The 21,927-nt window shown below is 46.5% G+C and overlaps 1 protein-coding gene across 2 annotated transcripts in view; it reads right to left on the reverse strand.

Moving 5' to 3' along the window:
* TMEM260 (transmembrane protein 260) overlaps window positions 1-21,927 on the reverse strand; it is a 60,201-nt gene that overhangs the window by 19,331 nt on the left and 18,943 nt on the right. For both annotated transcript variants that reach the window (XM_060271012.1, XM_060271007.1), the window contains exons 4-9: window positions 8,901-9,078; window positions 6,967-7,080; window positions 3,693-3,872; window positions 2,319-2,359; window positions 635-718; window positions 85-202 (exon numbers count right to left, since the gene is read on the reverse strand). In XM_060271012.1, coding sequence (XP_060126995.1) covers window positions 85-202; window positions 635-718; window positions 2,319-2,359; window positions 3,693-3,872; window positions 6,967-7,080; window positions 8,901-9,078 — 715 coding nt within the window. The remainder of the gene's footprint in view (window positions 1-84; window positions 203-634; window positions 719-2,318; window positions 2,360-3,692; window positions 3,873-6,966; window positions 7,081-8,900; window positions 9,079-21,927) is intronic.

The raw sequence follows: 21,927 nt of genomic DNA on the forward strand, positions 1-21,927 counted from the left end.
TGTATGTATTTTGTTTTTTTAAAAAAAACAACAACATAAATAGCAACCTTGAAAGCAAGGTTACTACTCCGGAAGCAAACATACCACTCCTTTAAACAGCGGCTTTGAAATGTCCAGATTTGCTCTCCAAGCAAAGAAAAATGAATAGGCGAGGAGCATTGAAGTGAACAGCCAGACTAAATGTGGCTTCTCCACCTTGGGCCTAGAAGAAGAGGAGAGAGGGGAGAGAGACTGTGATTAAGAGAGTGATTAAGGTGGGAACATGCAAAAGGCAAAGCTGCATTTTAATTGAAGAACAGCAGAAGATGATGCAGGCCACACAACTAACATCACGAAAGGGACACCAGAGATGTGATTCCAAAGAGAGGCAGGCAAAAGGTGGTTGCCGTTGGCTTAAATCATAATTTTTAACGTAATCGTTAAAACTACACTTCAAACGAGGTTCCCAGGGTGGAATACAAAGACTACAGTGAAATAAAATAAATGAGCTACCCAGCCATAAAATCACTAATCGGTACAAAAAGGGATGGGTCCAAGCGCCCCACAAAGGCTGGGTTTTAGCAACGCACAATGGAGGAGAATACGGCCCACAACTTTTTGAAGAGTAAACCCACAAACAAAAACCAGCCGCTACCTCAATGCAGCACACAAACAGGCGGCGATCGCAAGGGCTTGGGTGATGGCGGAGAGCTCCGTCCTCATGTCAGTCACTTGGAAACTGCAAAGGCATCAAAAGTCAAAATAAAAGCAGATTGTCGCAACATCCGTCAAATCAACGCATCCGCAAATCACGGCAGTACAACCGCTGGCAGAAAAATAATGGGGTCTCGGAAACTGTGATGTCCCATTCTGACAATTGGGAAGACTAAGTTGATGCAACAAGGCAGGCTTGGGCAGCTGCTAGGGCAGGCATAGGTAAACTCCGGCCCTCCAGATGTTTTGGAACTACAATTCCCATCATCCCTAGCTAACAGGACCAGTGGTCAGGGATTATGGGAATTGTAGTCTCGAAACATCTGGAGGGCTGGAGTTTGCCTATGCCTGTGCTAGGCTACAGTTGACACCTGCCCTGGGCCACCCTTTGAAGACATATTTTGCCTGAAATTCCAATCAACATTTGGCCGCTGGTTCCCACGGTGTTTCAGGGTGAAGTGACTCAGCCTGCGTCAAATTCAACTGCGGTTCCTCAGACGCCTGCACCGTCCAATTGCCATATTAACCTGCACATTAATCCTCTCAAAAAAATGTGTTTAGATAAAGATTGTTAAACACATTTTTTTTTTTAAAAAAAAAGCATCTTCTTTCAAAGCATGACGTCTGAAATGTCGAAACGTTTGGGAAGTGCAAGAGAGAGGAAGTTCTGATCTGCACATTGGCTCCACGAGGTATGAAGCTGGTCAGCTGTGTGAGAATTCACAGAGATCACCCTCCTCCCCAGCACCCCTGCCCTGGAACAATGTTATGTCAGGGATATTGTGGGAAGTCAAGATTCTGCTGCCTCCTGCAGCCAAATAATCCCCAGGGCCTTCTGTGTGGCTGCTCCAAAAATTTGGTACTCCCTCCCTAGAGAAGCCGGTCTGGCTCCCTCCTTGTTGTCCTTCTGCCGGCAGATGGAGACCTTTTTATCCAATGTGCTTTTGGGAACTGACCGTTTTTCATGAAAGGGTTGGTGCTGTGCTGCTTTTATTAAAAATTATTTGAATGATGTGTGTGTATATATATAATTTTATCAATGTTTAATTGGATTTTAAATCATTTCCCCTATGTTTTTAGCAGCTCCTATTTTTTTCAATTGCCTTGAGCAGTGAAAAAGGAAGGGTATACTTATAATATTAATACTATTACTACTACTACTAGGGGCGCGGGTGGCGCTGTGGGTTAAACCACAGAGCCTAGGGCTTGCAGATCAGAAGGTCGCGGTTCGAATCCCTGCGACGGGGTGAGCTCCCGTTGCTCGGTCCCTGCTCCTGCCAACCTAGCAGTTCGAAAGCACGTCAAAGTGCAAGTAGATAAATAGGTATCGCTCCAGCGGGAAGGTAAACGACGACGTTTCCGTGTGCTGCTCTGGTTTGCCAGAAGCGGCTTTCTCATGCTGGCCACATGACCCAGAAGCTGTACGCTGGCTCCCTCGGCCAATAGAGCGAGATGAGCACTGCAACCCGAGTCGGTCACGACTGGACCTAATGGTCAGGGGTCCCTTTACCTTTATCTTTTTACTACTACTACTACTACTACTAATAATAATAATATAAGCCACCAATGTAGGATTTTGTTATGAGCCATCCCAGACCAAGAAAGAAATCAAATCATTCACTTACAGCAATATATCAGCCATACTCGATCCATTCTCTAATTTTGCCTGCACAGAAAAGAAGAAACTCAACAAATGCCGCAACAGGTTCCTGCCCTCTTTTTCCAGAGGTTAACCCCAGGATTTTTTACTGGAGTCCATCGCTACATATTGTCGGAGCCAACTCCATGGGCGGAAGTGCTTTATTTTCCTCTGTCCTGAATCTGCCAACGTTCAGCTTTGTTGGAGGGGCCCCAAGTTCTAGTCTTAGAAAAGAAGGAGGGAGGGGGGAAATCCCCATGCGCTTTCTCCACGCATCATTTTTTGCGCCACTGTCATGTCCTCCCTTGTCGCAGACTTTCCTCAGAGTCAACTGGCGCTGGCCACAGTAACACAAGGAGAGCCTACAGGATCAGGCCAATGGCCCATCTAGCCCGGCATCCTGTTCTCACAGTGGCCAACCAGATGCCTGTGGGAAACCAGGGAGCAGGATCCGACCGCAAGAGCCCTCTCCCCTCCTGCTGTTTCCAGAAACCAGTACAGTGGAACCTCGGTTTATGAACACCTCGGTTTACGAATTTTCGGTTTACGAACGCCGTGGACCCATCTGGAACGGATTAATCCGCTTTCCATTACTTTCAATGGGGAAGTTCGCTTCAGTTTATGAACGCTTCAGTTTATGAACAGACTTCCGGAACCAATTACACCCATGCTTTGGGTTAAGTACGCTTCAGGTTGAGTACTCCGCGGACCCATCTGGAACGGATTAACCCACTTTCCATTACTTTCAATGGGAAAGTTCGCTTCAGTTTATGAACGCTTCAGTTTATGAACAGACTTCCGGAACCAATTGTGTTCATAAACCGAGGTACCACTGTACTCAGAACCATCGCTGCCTGCAAATGTGGAGGCAGAGCTGAGCCATCCTGGCTACTAGACCTTGATAGCTTTATCCTCATTTTCTGGACCGAATCCACTACCTTTTTGGAAACTGCTAGCAGCTGGGTATCAGTTGGACACCGCCCCCCCTCCTTCCCCGGCACCTCCAATTCATTGCGTACGTTCAGCTTTCCCATTCCATTGACACGAGCAGGGCAGACTGTCACACAGCAGCTGTGATGGCCTCGCCGGCCTGCTCATTTCCCCTTCGGAACAAAATAACTACGATTAAGCGGCACGAGGGAGATCACATTTATTTCTCCAGCTACCGAGTGATTTAGCCACCCTGCAGAAGAAGCACAAGGGCTACTAAACTGCTATTTGAGAAATAACAATTTTTAAAGCCCTTCTGCCACTAGGATCCCAGACTGTGCGTCTTAAAAGATTCGGAGCCACGCGGACTCAGATACATCAGAGAAATCTTGTTCTCCGGAAGAGAGAGGGCCCCCCCCCACTCATTTACCAGATTGAAGGTTCCGTATTCTTCCCTGAGAAGATGGGTCGTAAATCCCTTAAGGGTCGTCTGGTCTCCCCAGGTCCAGCGCGCTTTGTTGAGGTAGGAAGAGGCAGGCAGGTAGAGATAAGGCAGGCAGCCAGCCAGGAAGCAGAAAGTCAACTTTGACATGTGGCCTGGGGTCAATTCCTGCACCAAAAAAACCAACATGATTATTTCGGTTGGGTCATGCCGGAACTTCGCCATCGGACATCAAGGGTTGGGGAGGAAAGGCAAAGGAAATATATGGGGATATATATATATATATATATATATATATATATATATATATATATATATATATTGACACACAGAACTGATCTCTCAATTTGCACGTTAAGTCTCCGCGAAAGGCGATGTTGAAAACAGCACCGTCTCCATGGATTACTTGGGGGAAATGACATCACTCTGATCTCTTCTGCATGGCAGGATGAATTTTTGAAGTGAAGCAAATAATATTAGAGGCTCCCCGAAAGATCATGTTTGTGGCACGTCTCGCCACTGAAACTGTGCCATGGGTGGTGGGAAACGCTGCAATGCGGAGATAAACCACTTTGCGATGATAACACTTGGCTGGTTTTCCATCTACAACCCCCTTCGCCCATAATTAAATTAAATAACTAAGGTTCCCCCCCCCCAACATGCTCTTCGTCAATAGCTTGATCCCATTTATTTTTCTAGCTCTGGAGTGCCAGGACACAGCCGCACAGAAGGCTTCAGAAGAGAATGGGTGTATGTCTAACTGTAAAAGACAACGGTTCTGCTTGCATGTCACAGTAAACCATGGTTAATGTTTTACAGGTTGTTCTCACTTTGCTCCTCTCCACTGGGTGAGAGGAACCACAAACCACGGCCTGCAGCTTAGCGTTTAGTCTGAAGCACTGACTATCATTTCTTTTGCTCACACCACAATTAGTAAGTAAAGAACAAATCTTGACTTTACATTATGGCTTTTTTGGGAGCAGAGGAAACCACAACCCCTGGTTCAGACATCCCACTAAGCCTAACACTGGCAAACCACAGTTTACTGTGACAGGTAAACACAGCCAACAGGGCAACTGAAAGGATTATTGCATCCTTTCTGAGGCTAAAGTTAGACAAGCTCTTGAAGGAAGATGCTTATCAATAACTATTAGCAAAGCAGAACTTCCATGTTCAGGGGCAACGAATAATAATAATAATAATAAATAATGTCACAGGTAGGTAGCCGTGTTGGTCTGCCGTAGTCAAAAAATAATAAAAAATAATAATAATATATTATTTATACCCCGCCCATCTGGCTGGGTTTCCCCAACCGAATATTAAAAACAGTACAGCATCAAACATTAAAAACTTCCCTAAACAGGGCCGCCTTCAGTTGTCTTCTAAAAGTAAAATAGTTGTTTATTGCCTTGACATCTGCTGGGAGGGCGTTCCACAGGGCGAGCGCCACTACTGAGAAGGCCCTCTTTCTGGTTCCCTGTAACCTCACTTCTTGCAATGAGGGAACCGCCAGAAGGCCCTCGGTGCTGGATCTCAGTGTCCGGGCTGAATGATGGGGGTGGAGACGCTCCTTCGGGTATACAGGACCAAAGCCGTTTAGGGCTTTAAAGGTCAGTACCAACGCTTTGAATTGTGCTCGGAAATGTACTGGGAGCCAGTGTAGATCTCTCAGGACCGGTGTTATGTGGTCCCGGCGCCCGCTCCCAGTCACTAGTCTAGCTGCCGCATTCTGGATTAATTGCAGTTTCTGGGTCACCTTCAAAGGTAGCCCCATGTAGAGCGCATTGCAGTAGTCCAAGTGGGAGATAACCAGAGCATGCACCACTCTGGCAAGACAGTCTGCGGGCAGGTAGGGTTTCAGCCTGCGTACCAGATGGAGCTGGTAGACAGCTGCCCTGGACACAGAATTGACCTGTGCCTCCATGGACAATTACTCCCAGGCTGCAGACCTGGTCCTTCAGGGGCACAGTTACCCCATTCAGGACCAGGGAGTCCTCCACACCTGCCCGCCTCCTGTCCCCCCAAAACAGTACTTCTGTCTTGTCAGGATTCAACCTCAATCTGTTAGCCACCATCCATCGAACCTCTGAAGACTGGTTGCATGGTTGTTGTTTCGTTTTTGTTTTTTAAAAACTGTACTGTAATACATAAAAAGCAACCCATTCTAGATTGTAAGGTCCTTGGGAACAGAGACCTATTTTTGCTGTCGGAAATAATAATGATGATGGGGATGATGATGATTTTATTATTTGTACCCTGTCCATCTTACTGAGTTGTCCCAGCCACTCTGGACAGCTTCCAACAAATATAGAAACATAAAGGCTATATTTTTATATATGGTTTGAATATGTTAAAAAAAAACATTTCCAACCAGTGTATAGAAAACTAAAACAACAAATAACGTTACAAAAACACAGACTAAAACCATTAATACTAACAAATACATATTAATCCCAGTGCTTTCTCCTTCTGAGACACCTCCCAGCTTCCTGGCTCTCACCCAACACTCCACACATCTACTTGGCTCTCTCCCCAAAACACCCCCTCTTCACAATAAAGGGGGTTCCTGGAACCAACTAGCAAACCCCCTAACTCTTCACTGTAGGCTTGCTTCTATGGGGAGGCCCCAAGGAGAATGGCACTTCCTTAGACCGCCCACAGATGTCTTCCATTTTGCAGTCGGTCAGTTGCACTGCACGGGACCAGTTCCAAGTTACCTCCTCTGAGCCATTAGAATCTCCCTCCTGCAACTTTGGGTGGCAAGCTCTGCCCCTTTCTGCATGCCCAGGTAAAAGGTAAAAGGCAAAGGACCCTTGGACAGTTAAGTCCAGTCAAAGGCGACTATGGGGTTGTGGTGGTCATCTCGCTTTCAGGCCAAGGGAGCCGGCGTTTGTCCACAGACAGCTTTCCAGGTCACGTAGCCAGCAAGACTAAACCGCTTCTGGCACAACGGAACACTGTGACAGAGACCAGAGCACACAGAAACGCCATTTACCTTCCCGCCGCAGTGGTACCTATTTATCTACTTGCACTGGCGTGCTTTCGAACTGCTAGGTTGGCAGGAGCTGGGACAGAGCAACGGGAGCTCACCCCGTCGTGGGGATTCGAACCACCGACCTTCTAATTGGCAAGCCCAAGAGGCTCAGTGGTATAGACCACAGCGCCACAGAGAGAAGGCTGCGAAGAGGGTCTAGCCACGCTCATCCCTGGACTCTCTCGGCCACCCAAGTCTTCTTTCCAAAGTGCACTTGTGGGTACTCACCCTCTCCCTGAGCAAGCGGGAGAAAACCCACAGCGCAACACAAATCACATAGATGACGATGGTGTGCTGGTTGCACAAGCTGAGGCCGCAGCAGAAGGCGCCCACTTTACAGATCTGCAAAAAGGAAAGGAAACGAGCATCTAATCGTGGCTTTTTAAATTGGTTTTTCAGAACGTAAGAAGAATCTGCTGAATCTGGCTCGTCCAACTTCCTGCTCCCACGGTGGCCAACCAGATGCTTGTGGGAATATTTTATATAGAAATATAATTGTCAGATGGGTAGCCTATAAATAAATCAATAGTAGTAGTAGCAATATTGTTATTATTATTTCTGGAAAGACATTTTCCTAATACAATGCATTTCTAATTCCCCCCTGCCACTAATCAGTGCATTTTTATACACGCTTCAGTCCAATATATGCATTTTTGTGCACACTACGTTTTGCTGGAGAATTGCATTGCACATTTCGGAGAAGTGCAAATTTCAAAGGATCACTTTGTTTTGGTTACCATAGTGCAGGGACGTTCAACTCCCAAGGGACTGCGATCTACTCGCAGGAAAATAGAATTGGCAGTGATCAGAGTTGTTGAGCTTTTTTGTAGGGAGGTATGTTGACCTTTTGGGGGGTTCAGGATAAAGTTGTTGAGCTTTTTGGGGGGAGGAAAGTCAAAAGTCAAACTCCATCTTCCGATCATGCACTTTTTCCTCCAAAAAGAAAAAAGAACCCGCAATCTACCGCAATAAACTCAAACATCCCGGGGGTCGACCAGTCGATTGCGGCCAACCAGTTGGGCAGCCATGCCATAGTGTTTCTGAAAGTGGGAATTAGGTAAAATCGCTTTCAGAGGTGAGCTGAATTGAATTTTGCCCCCATCCCTAATAACCAGGGACTGAGGTTAAATGGTATTAACAGGGAGAGGACTGTTGTTTTTACCAGTTGGCCACTGCGGGAAATAAGACTAAATGGGCCTTTGGTATGAATATTTCAAAAATTAAAAACGAGGACACCCCAAAAGCTGTTGAGCTTTTTGTTACAAAAATACAAAAAAAATTGTAATTTTTTTATTGACTTGCCTAAGATCCAGGACATTAAAAAGATACTTAATTCAGATAAACAATGAATCAATTTTTTTTTAAAAAAAAAAGTGTAACAAGTAAAACAAGTAAAAATAAAACGAACAGCTGAAACAATAAAACGAGAAATTCTGCTCAAGGGAATGCTTGCGTCCTCATGGGCCAGCGGAATGCCGACACTGATGGGAGTCTCTCGTATTTCAGCAGGGAGGGAATTCTACAGCACTGGTGCCACCTCCCAGCCATCTCTGGGCTTAGAAAGAGGCTTGGGTAGCAGGTGTTGTGGAAGTCTCCAGGAATAAGAGCAGAGATGCTGGGCTAGATGGGCCTTTGGCCTGATCCAGCAGCCGAGCTCTTCTCATGTTCATAGGAGTTGCTGCCCGTCAGAGCAGACTAGATGAACAAGCAGTCTTATGCGGTAGAAGAAGTTCCCCATGCTCCTACAGGAACAAATCCGGGTTTAGTGGTAGAGCATCTGTTTTAAATGCAAAAGGCCCCAGGTTCAAAACTTGGCAACACCTCCAGGTAGGGCAAGGAAAGTGCTGCTGCCAGTTAGAGCAGGCAATATTGAGCTAGATGTCCAATGGTCTGATTCAGTAGCAGACAGTTTCCTCTGTTCCAGGTGTCTTAAACCATCATGTGCAGTTCGGCCCGATACAAACTTTCCTAGACTAAGCTTCTTCCAGATGTTTTGGACTACGACTCCCATCACCCCCGGCCATCGCGGCCATGCGCTGATGGGATCTGTAGTCCAAAACATCTAGGAAGGCTGAAATTGTAGACTCGGATTGCCTCCATTAATGGTGGAGGTGGGGAGAGAAATAATCTATCGTGATGCTTTTCGATCCTGAGCGGTCTACCTTTGATCTCTCCTTGGCGGTGGCAGCCTCCCGGAAGCGCACGGAGAGAGCCATCAGCAGCCCCACAAACAGATTGTTTAAGCTGAAAACCTCTGCCGTGATGGACCACTGCCATGTGAGGCGAGAAAACGAAAACATCCCCACAGCAAAGATTCCTGCAGCACGCTTGCCAGAAAGCCTGGAAACACAGATAACAAGAAAATGTGTCTTCTCCTCCAACAACTCTTAGTACACATCCCACCCTTCACATGGAAAAATAAAAAAGGAGACGGCTTCGCTCTCCTTCTGGGCTGCCACCCCCACCCACTTTGAAGCCCACAGCAGCCGCAAAATACACCTTTCTGGGGGAACGCACCCACTGCAAAGCTTTTCTTGTTTGGGGTCTTTATAAAAACATGCCTTAATCTGGACTTCTGGATCCGTTTTTGATTGCAAGCGTTCGTCTCTGAAATGCTTTGGGAAAGCAAGGATGCATTGGTGGAGAGTTCGGGGAGAGCAAGTGAGAGCTGGAGTGCTCTCTCTCTCCCATGCACACGCGCGCACACAAAAACACCCGTTGCAATAGCTTTCACATCAGTTCCCAAGCATCCTGCAGCAGCCCCAGGTTCAGCAAAAGTGTGGTTGAGGGGACTGAGGATGAAACTGGTTCTAGATTCAGGTGGGTAGCCGTGTTGGTCTGATGCAGTCGAAATAAATAAAAAATTGTCCAGTAGCACCTTAGAGACCAACTAAGTTTGTTCTGGGTATAAGCTTTCATGTGCATGCACACTTCTTCAGATACAAAGGGGGAACCTCCCATTGGCCCGGTTGACACTATAAACACAGAGGCCTCAATTTCCACCGGGACTGCTGAGCGGACAAAGGTTTAAAGTCCTCTCACCACGATCTCGGTCCATCTCAGGCCCTCCCAATGCAATGTCTCATTTTTATTTTTCCAAACAAACAAACAAACAAACAAAAAACCTTAGGCCTTGAGGTTGCATTCAAACATGACTTGACAGGCCTGTGCAAAAGTTAATGATAGTTTACTAGTATTTTTATATGAGAGAACAGGGTCTTGGGGCCGTTTTTCCACCATGGGCTGGCTGGCTCTGCGCCAAAAACCAGCCCCATAGCCCTATGGTCCTGTTAGCAGGCTGGCTGTCAGGTGTAGTGTTTCGGTGTTTCCCGAGGACGAAATTCACTGACACCTCCCAGCTACGCTAACACAGCTTCCTCCCAATGGATATTCTGAGAGAAACAAAATGGCGGACCGCCACACCAACAGGGACTCAGTTGATAACGTGTCCACATGTAGCTTCCTTCTGGAGCGTTCCAGAACGGCAGCCACTCGCTGAAATGTTGGTGATTGTTGCTCTCTGTCCCCCTCCCTGCAAAAAAAAATTGATGTAAAGCAAGGAGTTTGGTCCCCTTGCACCACACTTCCTCCCGTCAAATATCAGCCAAAGGTTTAGCTTTTTTTAAAAAAAAGCAACCCCAAAACTTTTGACCCAGGCACACATTAATGCTGCTGTTCACACAAGCATGGGCAAAAAAATGGGGGTCAGCTATAAGACCGTGTTGCCCCCCACCATAACCCTTTTTAAGGCCTGGACTACACAACAGCACAGACAGCAGCAACCACTGAGGCTCAGTTTAATGGACTTTGCTGCAGGTAGGTAAGGAAAGGTAAAGGACCTCTGGACGGTTAAGTCGAGTCAGTCCATGATGGGAAAAAATAAGGAAGGGTGGAGGGCAATACTTGCTTCATTTTGCTTTGTTTAGTCAACTACCTAATTTATATACCACTTAATGGCAAAAAAGAAGAAGACTTCTAAGCAGTTTAAAAGTATGCAAGCCAGTTACACAGGCATTAAAATATAAAAGACCCACAAAATATGTAATTAAAAATATACTAATAAAAAAATTCCTTCAGTAGAACCTTAAAGACCAACTTTAATGCACACAAAAGCTCATACCAAAATAAAAACTTAGTTGGTCTTTAAGGTGCTACTGAAGGAATTTTTTTATTTTGTTTCGACTCAGACCAACACAGCTACCTACCTGTAACTAAAAATACACTGTAAAACAGCAACAGCCATTGATTAAAATATGTGATAAAGCAAAGTACTGTAATATGTTGTAATTTTTCTGTGCTCTTCCCAGGGAGCCAGCTCAAGGTCTTATTTATAAAAAATATTTGCACGTCGCTATATCATAAAATAGTGAAGTCAAATGGGCCTTAGAAAGCACTGCTAATAACAAGGCCAGTGGAAGTGATGATATTCCAGCTGAACTATTTAAAATTTTAAAAGATGATGCTATTAAGGTGCTACACCCAATATGCCAGCAAGTTTGGAAAGCTCAGCAATGGCCAGAGGATTGGAGTAGATCAGTCTACATCCCAATTCCAAAGAAGGGCAGTGCCAAAGAATGCTCCAACTACCGCACAATTGCGCTCATTTCACACGCTAGCAAGGTTATGCTTAAAATTCTACAAGGCAGGCTTAGGCAGTATGTGGACCGAGAACTCCCAGAAGTGCAAGCTGGATTTCGAAGGGGCAGAGGAACCAGAGACCAAATAGCAAACATGAGCTGGATTATGGAGAAAGCTAGAGAGTTCCAGAAAAACGTCTACTTCTGCTTCATTGACTATGCAAAAGCCTTTGACTGTGTCGACCACAGCAAACTTTGGCAAGTTCTTAAAGAAATGGGAGTGCCTGATCACCTCATCTGTCTCCTGAGAAATCTCTATGTGGGACAAGAAGCTACAGTTAGAACTGGATATGGAACAACTGATTGGTTCAAAATTGGGAAAGGAGTACGACAAGGTTGTATATTGTCTCCCTGCTTATTTAATTTATATGCAGAATTCATCATGCGAAAGGCTGGACTAGATGAATCCCAAGCCGGAATTAAGATTGCCGGAAGAAATATCAACAACCTCAGATATGCAGATGACACAACCTTGATGGCAGAAAGCGAGGAGGAATTAAAGAACCTTTTAATGAGGGTGAAAGAGGAGAGCGCAAAATATGGTCTGAAGCTCAACATCAAAAAAACCAAGATCATGGCCACTGGTCCCATCACCTCCTGGCAAATAGAAGGGGAAGAAATGGAGGCAGTGAGAGATTTTACTTTCTTGGGCTCCTTGATCACTGCAGATGGTGACAGCAGTCACGAAATTAAAAGACGCCTGCTTCTTGGGAGAAAAGCAATGACAAACCTAGACAGGATCTTAAAAAGCAGAGACATCACCTTGCCGACAAAGGTCCGTATAGTTAAAGCTATGGTTTTCCCAGTAGTGATGTATGGAAGTGAGAGCTGGACCATAAAGACGGCTGATCGCCGAAGAATTGATGCTTTTGAATTATGGTGCTGGAGGAGACTCTTGAGAGTCCCATGGACTGCAAGAAGATCAAACCTATCCATTCTTAAGGAAATCAGCCCTGAGTGCTCCCTGGAAGGACAGATCGTGAAGCTGAGGCTCCAATACTTTGGCCACCTCATGAGAAGAGAAGAATCCTTGGAAAAGACCCTGATGTTGGGAAAGATTGAGGGCACAAGGAGAAGGGGACGACAGAGGACAAGATGGTTGGACAGTGTTCTCGAAGCTACGAACATGAGTTTGACCAAACTGCGGGAGGCAGTGGAAGACAGGAGTGCCTGGCGTGCTATGGTCCATGGGGTCACGAAGAGTCGGACACGACTAAACGACTAAACAACAACATATCATAAAATATAACAAAGAGGTTTACAACAACAACAACAATTTATTATTTATACCCCGCCCATCTGACTGGGTTTCCCCAGCCACTCTGGGCGGCTTACAACAGAAAAATGAAATAAAATAATCTATTAAACATTAAAAGCCTCCCTAAACAGGGCTGCCTTCAGATGTCTTCTAAAAGTCTGGTAGCTGTTTTTCTCTTTGACATCTGATGGGAGGGCAGTCCACAGGGTGGGCGCCACCACCGAGAAGGCCCTCTGCCTGGTTCCCTGCAACTTGGCTTCTCGCAACGAGGGAACCGCCAGAAGGCCCTCGGTGCTGGACCTCAGTGTCCGGGCAGAACGATGGGGATGGAGACGCTCCTTCAGGTATACTGGACCGAGGCCATTTAGGGCTTACAATGTCTATATGTAATTACAATGTCTATATGTAATAAGAACACTTTAAAAAAAATTAAATATCACGTTCCAACATTATAACCACTAGAACACGCCAGTGGGGCCTTCCGCCCCATCCCTAAAACACACAAGTGCCCTATGCACAGACAACGTCCCTCTAGATTAGTCACCAATTGTAGCCTAATGCTGGAATGTCTTATATTCAGTTACTAATAAGGACATCAGAAGATGCATCAGGCCAACGGATCCTCTAATCCAGGTTCCTGTTCCCACTGTGGCAAACCCGCAATCAGGATTCGAACACAAGAGCCTTCTCCCCTCCTGCAGTTTCCAGCAACTGGTATTGGAAAGCATTTCTGCCTCCAACTGCGGAGGACAGAGCGTAGCCATCCTGGGAAAAACCCATCGATAGCCCTTTCCTCCATGCATTTGTCTAATCCTCTTTTAAAGCCATCTAGGTCACAGGATATCACTGCCCTCCTGCGGGAAGGAGTTCCACAGTTTAACTAGCTGTTGTGCGATGAAGTCCTTTTTTTATATGTCCTGAAAGAGACAGATTCACTTCTTCTCACCTGACGTGAACAATTAGTAGCAGCTGTACGTATAAAAAAACCCAAACCAACCAGAACTGGGGGCAGTTGGAGGATGGATGGCGGCTAACAGATTGAGGTTGAATCCTGACAAGACAGAAGTACTGTTTTTGGGGAACAGGGGGCGGGCGTGGGGGACTCCCTGGTCCTGAATGGGGTAACTGTGCCCCTGAAGGACCAGGTGCGCAGCCTGGGAGTCATTTTGGACTCACAGCTGTCCATGGAGGCACAAGTCAATTCTGTGCCCAGGGCAGCTGTTTATCAGCTCCATCTGGTACGCAGGCTGAGACCCTACCTGCCCGCTGACTGTCTCTCCAGAGTGGTGCATGCTCTGGTTATCTCTCGCTTGGACTACTGCAATGCGCTCTACGTGGGGCTACCTTTGAAGGTGACCCGGAAACTACTACTAACCCAGAATGCAGCAGCTAGACTGGTGACTGGGAGCGGCCGCTGAGACACATAACACCGGTCCTGAAAGACCTACATTGGCTCCCAGTACGTTTCCGAGCACAATTCAAAGTGTTGGTGCTGACCTTTAAAGCCCTAAACGGCCTCGGTCAAGTATACCTGAAGGAGCGTCTCCACCCCCATCGTTCTGCCCGGACACTGAGGTCCAGCGCCGAGGGCCTTCTGGCAGTTCCCTCGCTACGAGAAGCCAAGTTACAGGGAACCAGGCAGAGGGCCTTCTCGGTAGTGGCACCCACCCTGTGGAATGCCCTCCCACTAGAGGTCAAAGAGAACAACAATTACCAGACCTTTAGAAGGCATCTCAAGGCAGCCCTGTTTAGGGAAGCTTTTAATGTTTGATGGATTTCTGTATTTTAATGTTTTGTTGGAAGCCGCCCAGAGTGGCTGGGGGAACCCGGCCAGATGGGCGGGGTATAAATAATAAATTATTATTATTAATATTATTATTATTATTATTATTATTTAAAAGAAATTATATCAGAAGTCTAAAATGAGCAGTAGCGGGAAAAGTTAGCCAGGAAACATTTCTCAAGAGCAGGGGTAGGCAACCTAAGGCCCGTGGGCCAGATGTGGCCCAATCGCCTTCTCAATCAGGCCCCCGGACGGTCCGGGAATCAGCGTGTTTTTTCATGAGTAGAATGTGTCCTTTTATTTAAACTGCATCTCTGGGTTATTTGTAGGGCATAGGAAAAATATAGTCTGGCCCACCACATGGTCTGAAGGACGGTGGACCGGCCCACGGCTGAAAAAGGTTGCTGACCCCAGCTCAAGAGCTACGAAGCGCTGTGGGCCAATATGTGAGATGGCTCCAGAATCACATTTATTTATTCGATCTGTTTTGGAAGATTTATTTAACCACTCAATCAAAAAACTTTCTAAGTAGCCACACAGAATAAAACTGCAGATCAAACACAGGTGAAACCTACAAGCAAAAATAATTACTGTGAAAAGACACAGATAAAAATTGGTAGAAATTGGTTAAAATAAGTATGGGTGCCTAAAATTGTATGCCAGGCCTGGGCAAGCTTGCTGAAATAAAATGTTTATCGCTATTTGCAAAGCTGACACCATTTATTTAATACAGCGGTTCCCAATTAGGTAAGTACTGTGTACCCCATTTTTCAAAAGCCAAGCCACGGACCCCCAACTTTAGAAAATTTTGATATCTGTTGGGTTGTTTTTGTTATGTGAACGGTGCCACAGGCCCCCTCTGCTGACCAGCAATTGGGAACCATTGATTTAATGTATTACTAATTTATTCATTCTATAAATTTATATCCTGCACAATAACAAAAGTTTTCGGAACTCACAACTACCCTGAGAGGTGAGTTAGGGTAAGTATGATTGACCCAGTCACCCAGTAAGCATCCTAGCCAAGCGAAGATTCAAGCCGAGGTCTCCTCTTTGCACGTTGCATCTTCTCACTTGTTGAACTGGGCCCCAACCTTTAAAATTTGGTGGGGCCATCAGATAAAATTCCCTTGCAGGGCTGTTGCATCTGCGCAGTGAGGATAGGAAGCTACTTTATACTACGTTTGTGTGCCTCCTCCTCAACATTAGCCAATGTCACCCACTCTGACAGGTAACAACACCCCAGGGTCTCTGGCACAGAAAAGTCTTCCCAGTCGCCTGTCATCTGAGATCCCTTTAAAAATGGGTCAGCAAATGTTTTCAGCAGGGGGCCGGTCCTCAGACCTTGTGGGGGGCCGGACTATATTTTGGAAAAAATTATGAACGAATTCCTATGCCCCACAAATAAAAGCATTTTAAATAAAACCACACATTCTACTCATGTAAAAATACGCTGATTACCAGACTGTCCGCAGGCCAGATTTGGAAGGCGATTGGGCCTGATCCGGCCCCCGGGCCATAGTTTGCCTACCCATGGGCTAAGGAGTAAGCCCTACACAAATCAGGAGTGGACTCCCTAAGGCAGCTGGATGGCACTTAGGATGTCTCCTTCCAGCAACTCCTACAGCCCAACTGGTGCCAAACGCCATGCTCTGCTTTCCTTTGGACCCCATCAGTGAGGCTGACGGGGGGGGGGTCTTGTCGCCTGGGGGCAGCCCAGGACCTCCATACACACTGCCTGAGCTTGCACCATTCAGTGCTGCTAATGCAGCAAAAACAATGCAGGAGGAAGCAGTTATGAGTTACTGTATTTTTCGCTCCATAAGACGCACCTGACCATAAGATGCACCTAGTTTTTTAGAGGAGGAAAGGGGGAAAGCCCCATTTGGGGGGGGGGGAATCAGCTCAAAGTTGTGCAGCTTCCTTTGCAAAGGGGGAAAGCTCTGGGGTTTTTTTAGGATCAGCTCAAAGTTTTGCAGCTTCTTTTGCAAAGGGGAAAAGCCCCATTTTTTTGAGGATCAGCTCAAAGTTGTTGAGCTTACTTTGCAAAGGAAAAAAATCTGTTTTTATGGGGTTCAACTCACAGTTCTGCAGCTTCTTTAGGAAAGGAAAGGGAGCCATTTCTACAGTTTCCAGACAGATAATCTAATCAGCCAGTCACATGTTGCTGGGGAAACAAACAGCCCCCGTCTGCAGAACATTCAACAATAGCGGCCTGGGCAAGGGGGCAGGGCCGGAAAGGGAGCCAGCGATCGACCACACATTCGCTCCATAAGACGCACAGACATTTCCCCTTACTTTTTAGGAGGAAAAAGGTGTGTCTTATGGAGCGAAAAATATGGCACTTCAATCACAGCAAGCACTGGATTCTCCAGCAGTGTGACTTCAGCCCCGGAGGTGAACTCCGCTGTCTCTCGAGACAGATGGATGCAAACAACAGTGCCACTGCCACATGGAAGGTGTTTTCTCTTGCTCCGGAAGAAGGTAGGACCCAATGCCAATGGGTTCAAATGACAAGGAAGGAGACGCTGACTCAACGTCAGGAAGAACTTTCTGACAGTGAGAGCTGTCCAACAGTGGAAGGTGGTGGACTTTCCTTCCTTGGAGGTTTCTAAGCAGAGGTTGGACGGGCATCTCTAGCTGCGATTCCGGCTTTGCAGGAGGTTGGAAAACATGGCCCTTGAGCGTCCCTTCCAACTCTACAATTCAATGATTCTCAAACAGGCCCCCTCATGGTAAATAGGACGCTGATGCACACTGAGTCAGACTGTTTAGCTCTGTAGAGCCTGCACTGGCTGGCAGCAGCTCTCCAGGGTTCCAGCCAGAGAGGTGTGCTACTTGAGCCCTTCACCTGGAGATGTTGGGAGCCTTCTGAATGCCAGGTGTGTGTCCTCTGCCGCTACACTAGTCTTTCCATGGTATGCTGACTGGTGTCAGAAAGTTACAAAACACACACCTGATTCTGCCTTGGTGATGACAAGCTGGGCAGGAAGCTGGAGGAGGAAGAGGAGGAGCACTTCACCCACTGAACTTTGACCTTTCCCAGAAGGGGCGACTGGGATGACAGGGCAATGGTGCAATACTCCTCTGCGAGGTTTTCCCTACCAGATTTTGCTTCCTCAAAAATCCTTGTACACGCCATACACTTAAAGCACCTTTCCTCGCCCATAGAGATTCCTGGGAACTGTTGTTTGTTTGCTCCTCACAGCGCCACAATTCCCAGCAGCTGTAACAAACTACAGTTCCCAGGATTCGGGGGGGGGAGCAATGTGCTTTAAATGCATTTTAAATGCACGGTGTGTGACAGGCCAAAATATGCTTCCTGCCCACTTTACATTGGGTTGGGGCACCAGGGGCAGGAGGAGAAGGCGGCTGATGAATTGGTCACCTAAGCACTGACCCCTTTAAGATGCCTAGCTAGCCGAAGCAGTGGTCAGGAATGATGGGAACTGTAGTCCAAAACCAGCTGGAGACCCAAGCTTTGGGAACCCTGCATTAGACCAAGAGGTCTAAATATCCCACCCACTACTAAAAGGCCACAGATAGTTAAAGGCCAAAGGATTGGTTACAGGGGGACCTTTTTGTCTGGCACCTAAATATGTAATGAAAGCACCAGGTGAGCCTCCTTGGGGGAGCGCTCCACAAAAAGGGGGGCCGCTGCAGAAAAGGCCCCGTTCTCATGTTGCCACCCTCCTGGCCTCTCACGGAGGAGGCACACAAAGAAGGGCCTCAGGTGATGATTGCAGGATCTGGGTATGTTCATATGGGGAGAGGTGGTCCCTGGAGTTCTAAGCTAGCAGTTTCGAAAGTGCAAGTAGATAAATAGGTACCGCTCCGGCGGGAAGGTAAACGGCGTTTCCATGCGCTGCTCTGGTTTGCCAGAAGCGGTTTTGTCATGCTGGCCACATGACCTGGAAGCTGTACGCCTGCTCCCTCGGCCAATAACGCGAGATGAATGCCACAACCCCAGAGTTGGTCACGACTGGACCTAATGGTCATGGGGTGCCTTTACCTTTACCTAGGTCAAAAACAGCACTTTGTATTGGGCCCAGAAACTAACTAGCAGCTAGTGCAGTTGGACCAGGTTTAGTGCCCAAGCCATCTTGTGTTGGTGAGCAACCCGGCCATTGAATTCTGTGCCAGCTTAAGTTTCCAAGCCATCTTCCAGAGGCAGCCCCGTGTTTGTGTGTGTGTGCTAACTTAATCAATGCATTATCTGACAAAGGCTAACTGAACAAGGACACAACCCAGAAGCTTACAGAATCACAGCATTGTAGAGCTGGAAGGGACCCTGAGGGTCATCCAGTCCAACCCCCTGGAATGCAGGAATTTCAACTAAAGCATCCATGATAGATGACCATCCAACCTCTTGTCCTATGGAAACTTGGCTGAGAATTGTGAGCAGTTGCCATTGCCAAGGCCAAATCCATTTGCATATGGAATTTAGAACAAGTCAGTCTCTCCCTCTTTTCCAATTCTATCAATGAAACCTGGCGAAATTTCAGCAGGCCCAGTGATTAGATAACACTTGCTTTGGAGTGATGGTTCTGCGGAATGTTTGAAGGCGGTGGAGCTTTCTCTCGTGCGAGAAGTCCCTGAAAAGTATTAAGTGAAAGCAGCCACACAGTGCAAACACACTCCGATGGGCACTTTCTCCCAGAAGTTGCACAAATGGTGCCATCAGAAGTTGCTCCTAATTCTACGGCGGGCAGCTCTCTCCTTAAGGCAGCCAGGGCTGACGTTACAACCCAATCTATCGTTCCGAGTCACGCGTTTTTCAAAAATCTTATACATACTTCTTCTTTTTTAATGATTAAAAAAACCAACCTGCACTTTATTACAGCTTCGACTGGTGTAGTTTAAGTAGAGATGCCCGGATGCCAAGCGGTGGAAAGGAAAGTTAGGGGTATGGGGTAGGAAGGGGGGTGGGAAGAAGGGGAAAAAAGAGGAAACTCTGCAGGAAACAGATTTAAGCAATTTAAATGTTTTATAAGTTTTTTTGTAATTGAGGAAACTTTTCATAATCTGACATTTGTAAAAAATAAAAAAGAACCCCACTTATTAGAAATTATGCAGCAGAGAGGGCTGTGGAAATATGAGCTCGCTTCACAATTATGAAGCCAGGCTAGGAAGCCCTTCTCTATTGTGTGAAGTGGCATAAACCCCACAGAGGGGCCTATCAGCTCACTAACAGGCGGGGGGCTGTGCCTTTCAAAGTGAGAGATACAAGCTTCAGGGCAAAAACCTGCCAGCTCCCTTCTGACCCCGCAATCCCCTACTGGTGACAGATCCAAGCTCCATAGCAAATTAGACCTTCTAACATTACAATTGCAGAAGACAGATTCCATTAGCGGTATCTGAAATTGAGTGGAGAGCAGCCGCGTTATCAGACCTGACTCATAAGCGGTGCTATTAATCAGAGCTATGATAGCATTTATATATTTCAAGCTATCTGCCTCGGCTGTGATATTCGGCTACAAAGGGTTGATGGGACTTAGGGACGGGGACAATGGAGCTTTCTTGGAAAAGCAGAGTAAATCAAGAAAGTCTATGACTTCCGCACATTCTGAAGGGATTGCGGTTTACATAAATTTTCTCCCAATTGGAGATTGAGCTCTTCCCCATCTTACACATGGGATTTAGTTGTCACTCAATGGGAACAGCTGTGAAAAGGTGAAGCAGCCCACCGTTCAGAATACTGCCTCCGCTTTTAAAGCAATTAACCCGTGAACAGGAGGATACCTGGCGATATCAAGAGGATTAGGCCAGGCTGTGCTTTATTAACATTTCCTTGAACTAATTCTAACTCTGACTAGCTGTCACGAAAGACTCCTTTTTGGGGAGGGGGGGGAAGAAAATTAAGGGTGGGAGGGGGTGCGCTGGCCTGCTTTTTTCTTTCCAACACCCCCCCTCCCCGCTCCCAAAAATGAAGCGTGGATCCTTGAGTCTAAAAAAAAAAAGCATCTGCTAAAAAAAAATTAAGCAAATGCAAATGAGGGAAATCTGTTAAGGTCCCTATAAAGTCTAATTCAATGCAACTTCGCTGCAAGTAAGAGAGAGGGGAAAAAATCTCTGTGTGTGTGTGTGTGAGAGAGAGAGAGAGAGAGAGAGAGAGAGAGAGAGAGAGAGAGAGAGAGAGAGAGAGAGAGAGAGATCAATTAGCCAAGGGGTCATGGTAGATAGTCTCCTAAAAGGGAAATTAACACAAGAGCTTTCTACAGCCTATTATTCCACACCCCCACTTTGCTAAAACTTAGAAGCTACTTGTTACTTAAGTATTAGCTGCTCCCGAAATTATAAAGAGCCTTGCAAGAACCGCAGACAAAGGGGATAGTCTAATCTTGGAGAAATGTATCCAAATATACCTTAAATCGGAAGATTCCGCACTCCCTTCTCAAAGCGCGGCGTTTTAATTTTCTGTTCGTCGCTGAATGGGATGATGGTCAGAGACACAATGTTTGAAGAGAATAAGCTCTGAGCTTAAAGAGTAAAGTCTCCATCTGCTCCAGGCTGGCATATGAAAGCAAGGGAGGCACCTGGGCAGGTGGAAAATCTGATCAATTAATTTGCCTGACAGTAGGCAGGTAAGGATTCTTTCGGGATTGCTGGGGGGGGGGGCGGAATTGATACAGCGGCCTCACCAGGCCATAGAAGGAAGGAGTCGCAACTTAATGGTCAAACAAAGGCAAGCACCCTCATATTCTGCGAAGAAAGCCAAACAATTCCTGGGAATAATTCCAAACCGGGAGTCAAATCATCCCATTTAAACTCAGGACCTGAGCGCTGCAAAATGGGTGCATTGCAAACTCGCAGCAAAGGGGTAGCCTTTCGCTTTGCCAGCCCAGCAGACTGTGGGAGGAAGTGCCTCGAAACCAAATTTACCTTCTGATTTCTACAGTTGCGGCTTAACTTTGGAGAAGCCGCCTTCTTCAAAACACCCCCCCCCCAGCATATTTAAGATTCCTTTCACTTCAGGGTAAGAGGGGGAAACGTCAGTGCTGTTCTGTGACTTTCGGCTGCGGGTGCAAACAGGCAGGAGGATCGATGTGGCTTGTCAGCTGCCCTGTGGACGCCTTGCTTTTTATTTTAGATGAGCCAATATGTCGTGGCTTCTGCTTCAAGAGCTTCCACACGCCAAGAATGAAAGCTAAAAATTAAGGGAAAGGGGGGCAAAGCTTCCTCTCGCTATGTATTTCTACCTAGAAAAAGAAAATGTAAACGTCTCCTGCAATATAAACAAAAGAGAATTTTGTAGTGATTTCTCCCTTCACACACACAAGCAAAAAGTTATGTTTGCTTTAAATTTATGCTCTTGTTTCTCTGAATATACACACAGGCAAAACAAACCGGAGAGTGGCCTTATAACCTAACACCCATCCTGCAGTTTCAAACCTGGATGGAACAAATGTTAACTTTCCACTTTGGGAATGTTGGTTAATGTGAATTTATTTTTTTTCGGCAGTCTCGGGAGAACGCCACATTCTCCAGTACAGCTGCAAAACCTCAGGAAG

This window comes from Zootoca vivipara, chromosome 1, assembly GCF_963506605.1.
Source record: "Zootoca vivipara chromosome 1, rZooViv1.1, whole genome shotgun sequence".
Classification (NCBI taxonomy): Eukaryota; Metazoa; Chordata; class Lepidosauria; order Squamata; family Lacertidae; genus Zootoca; species Zootoca vivipara.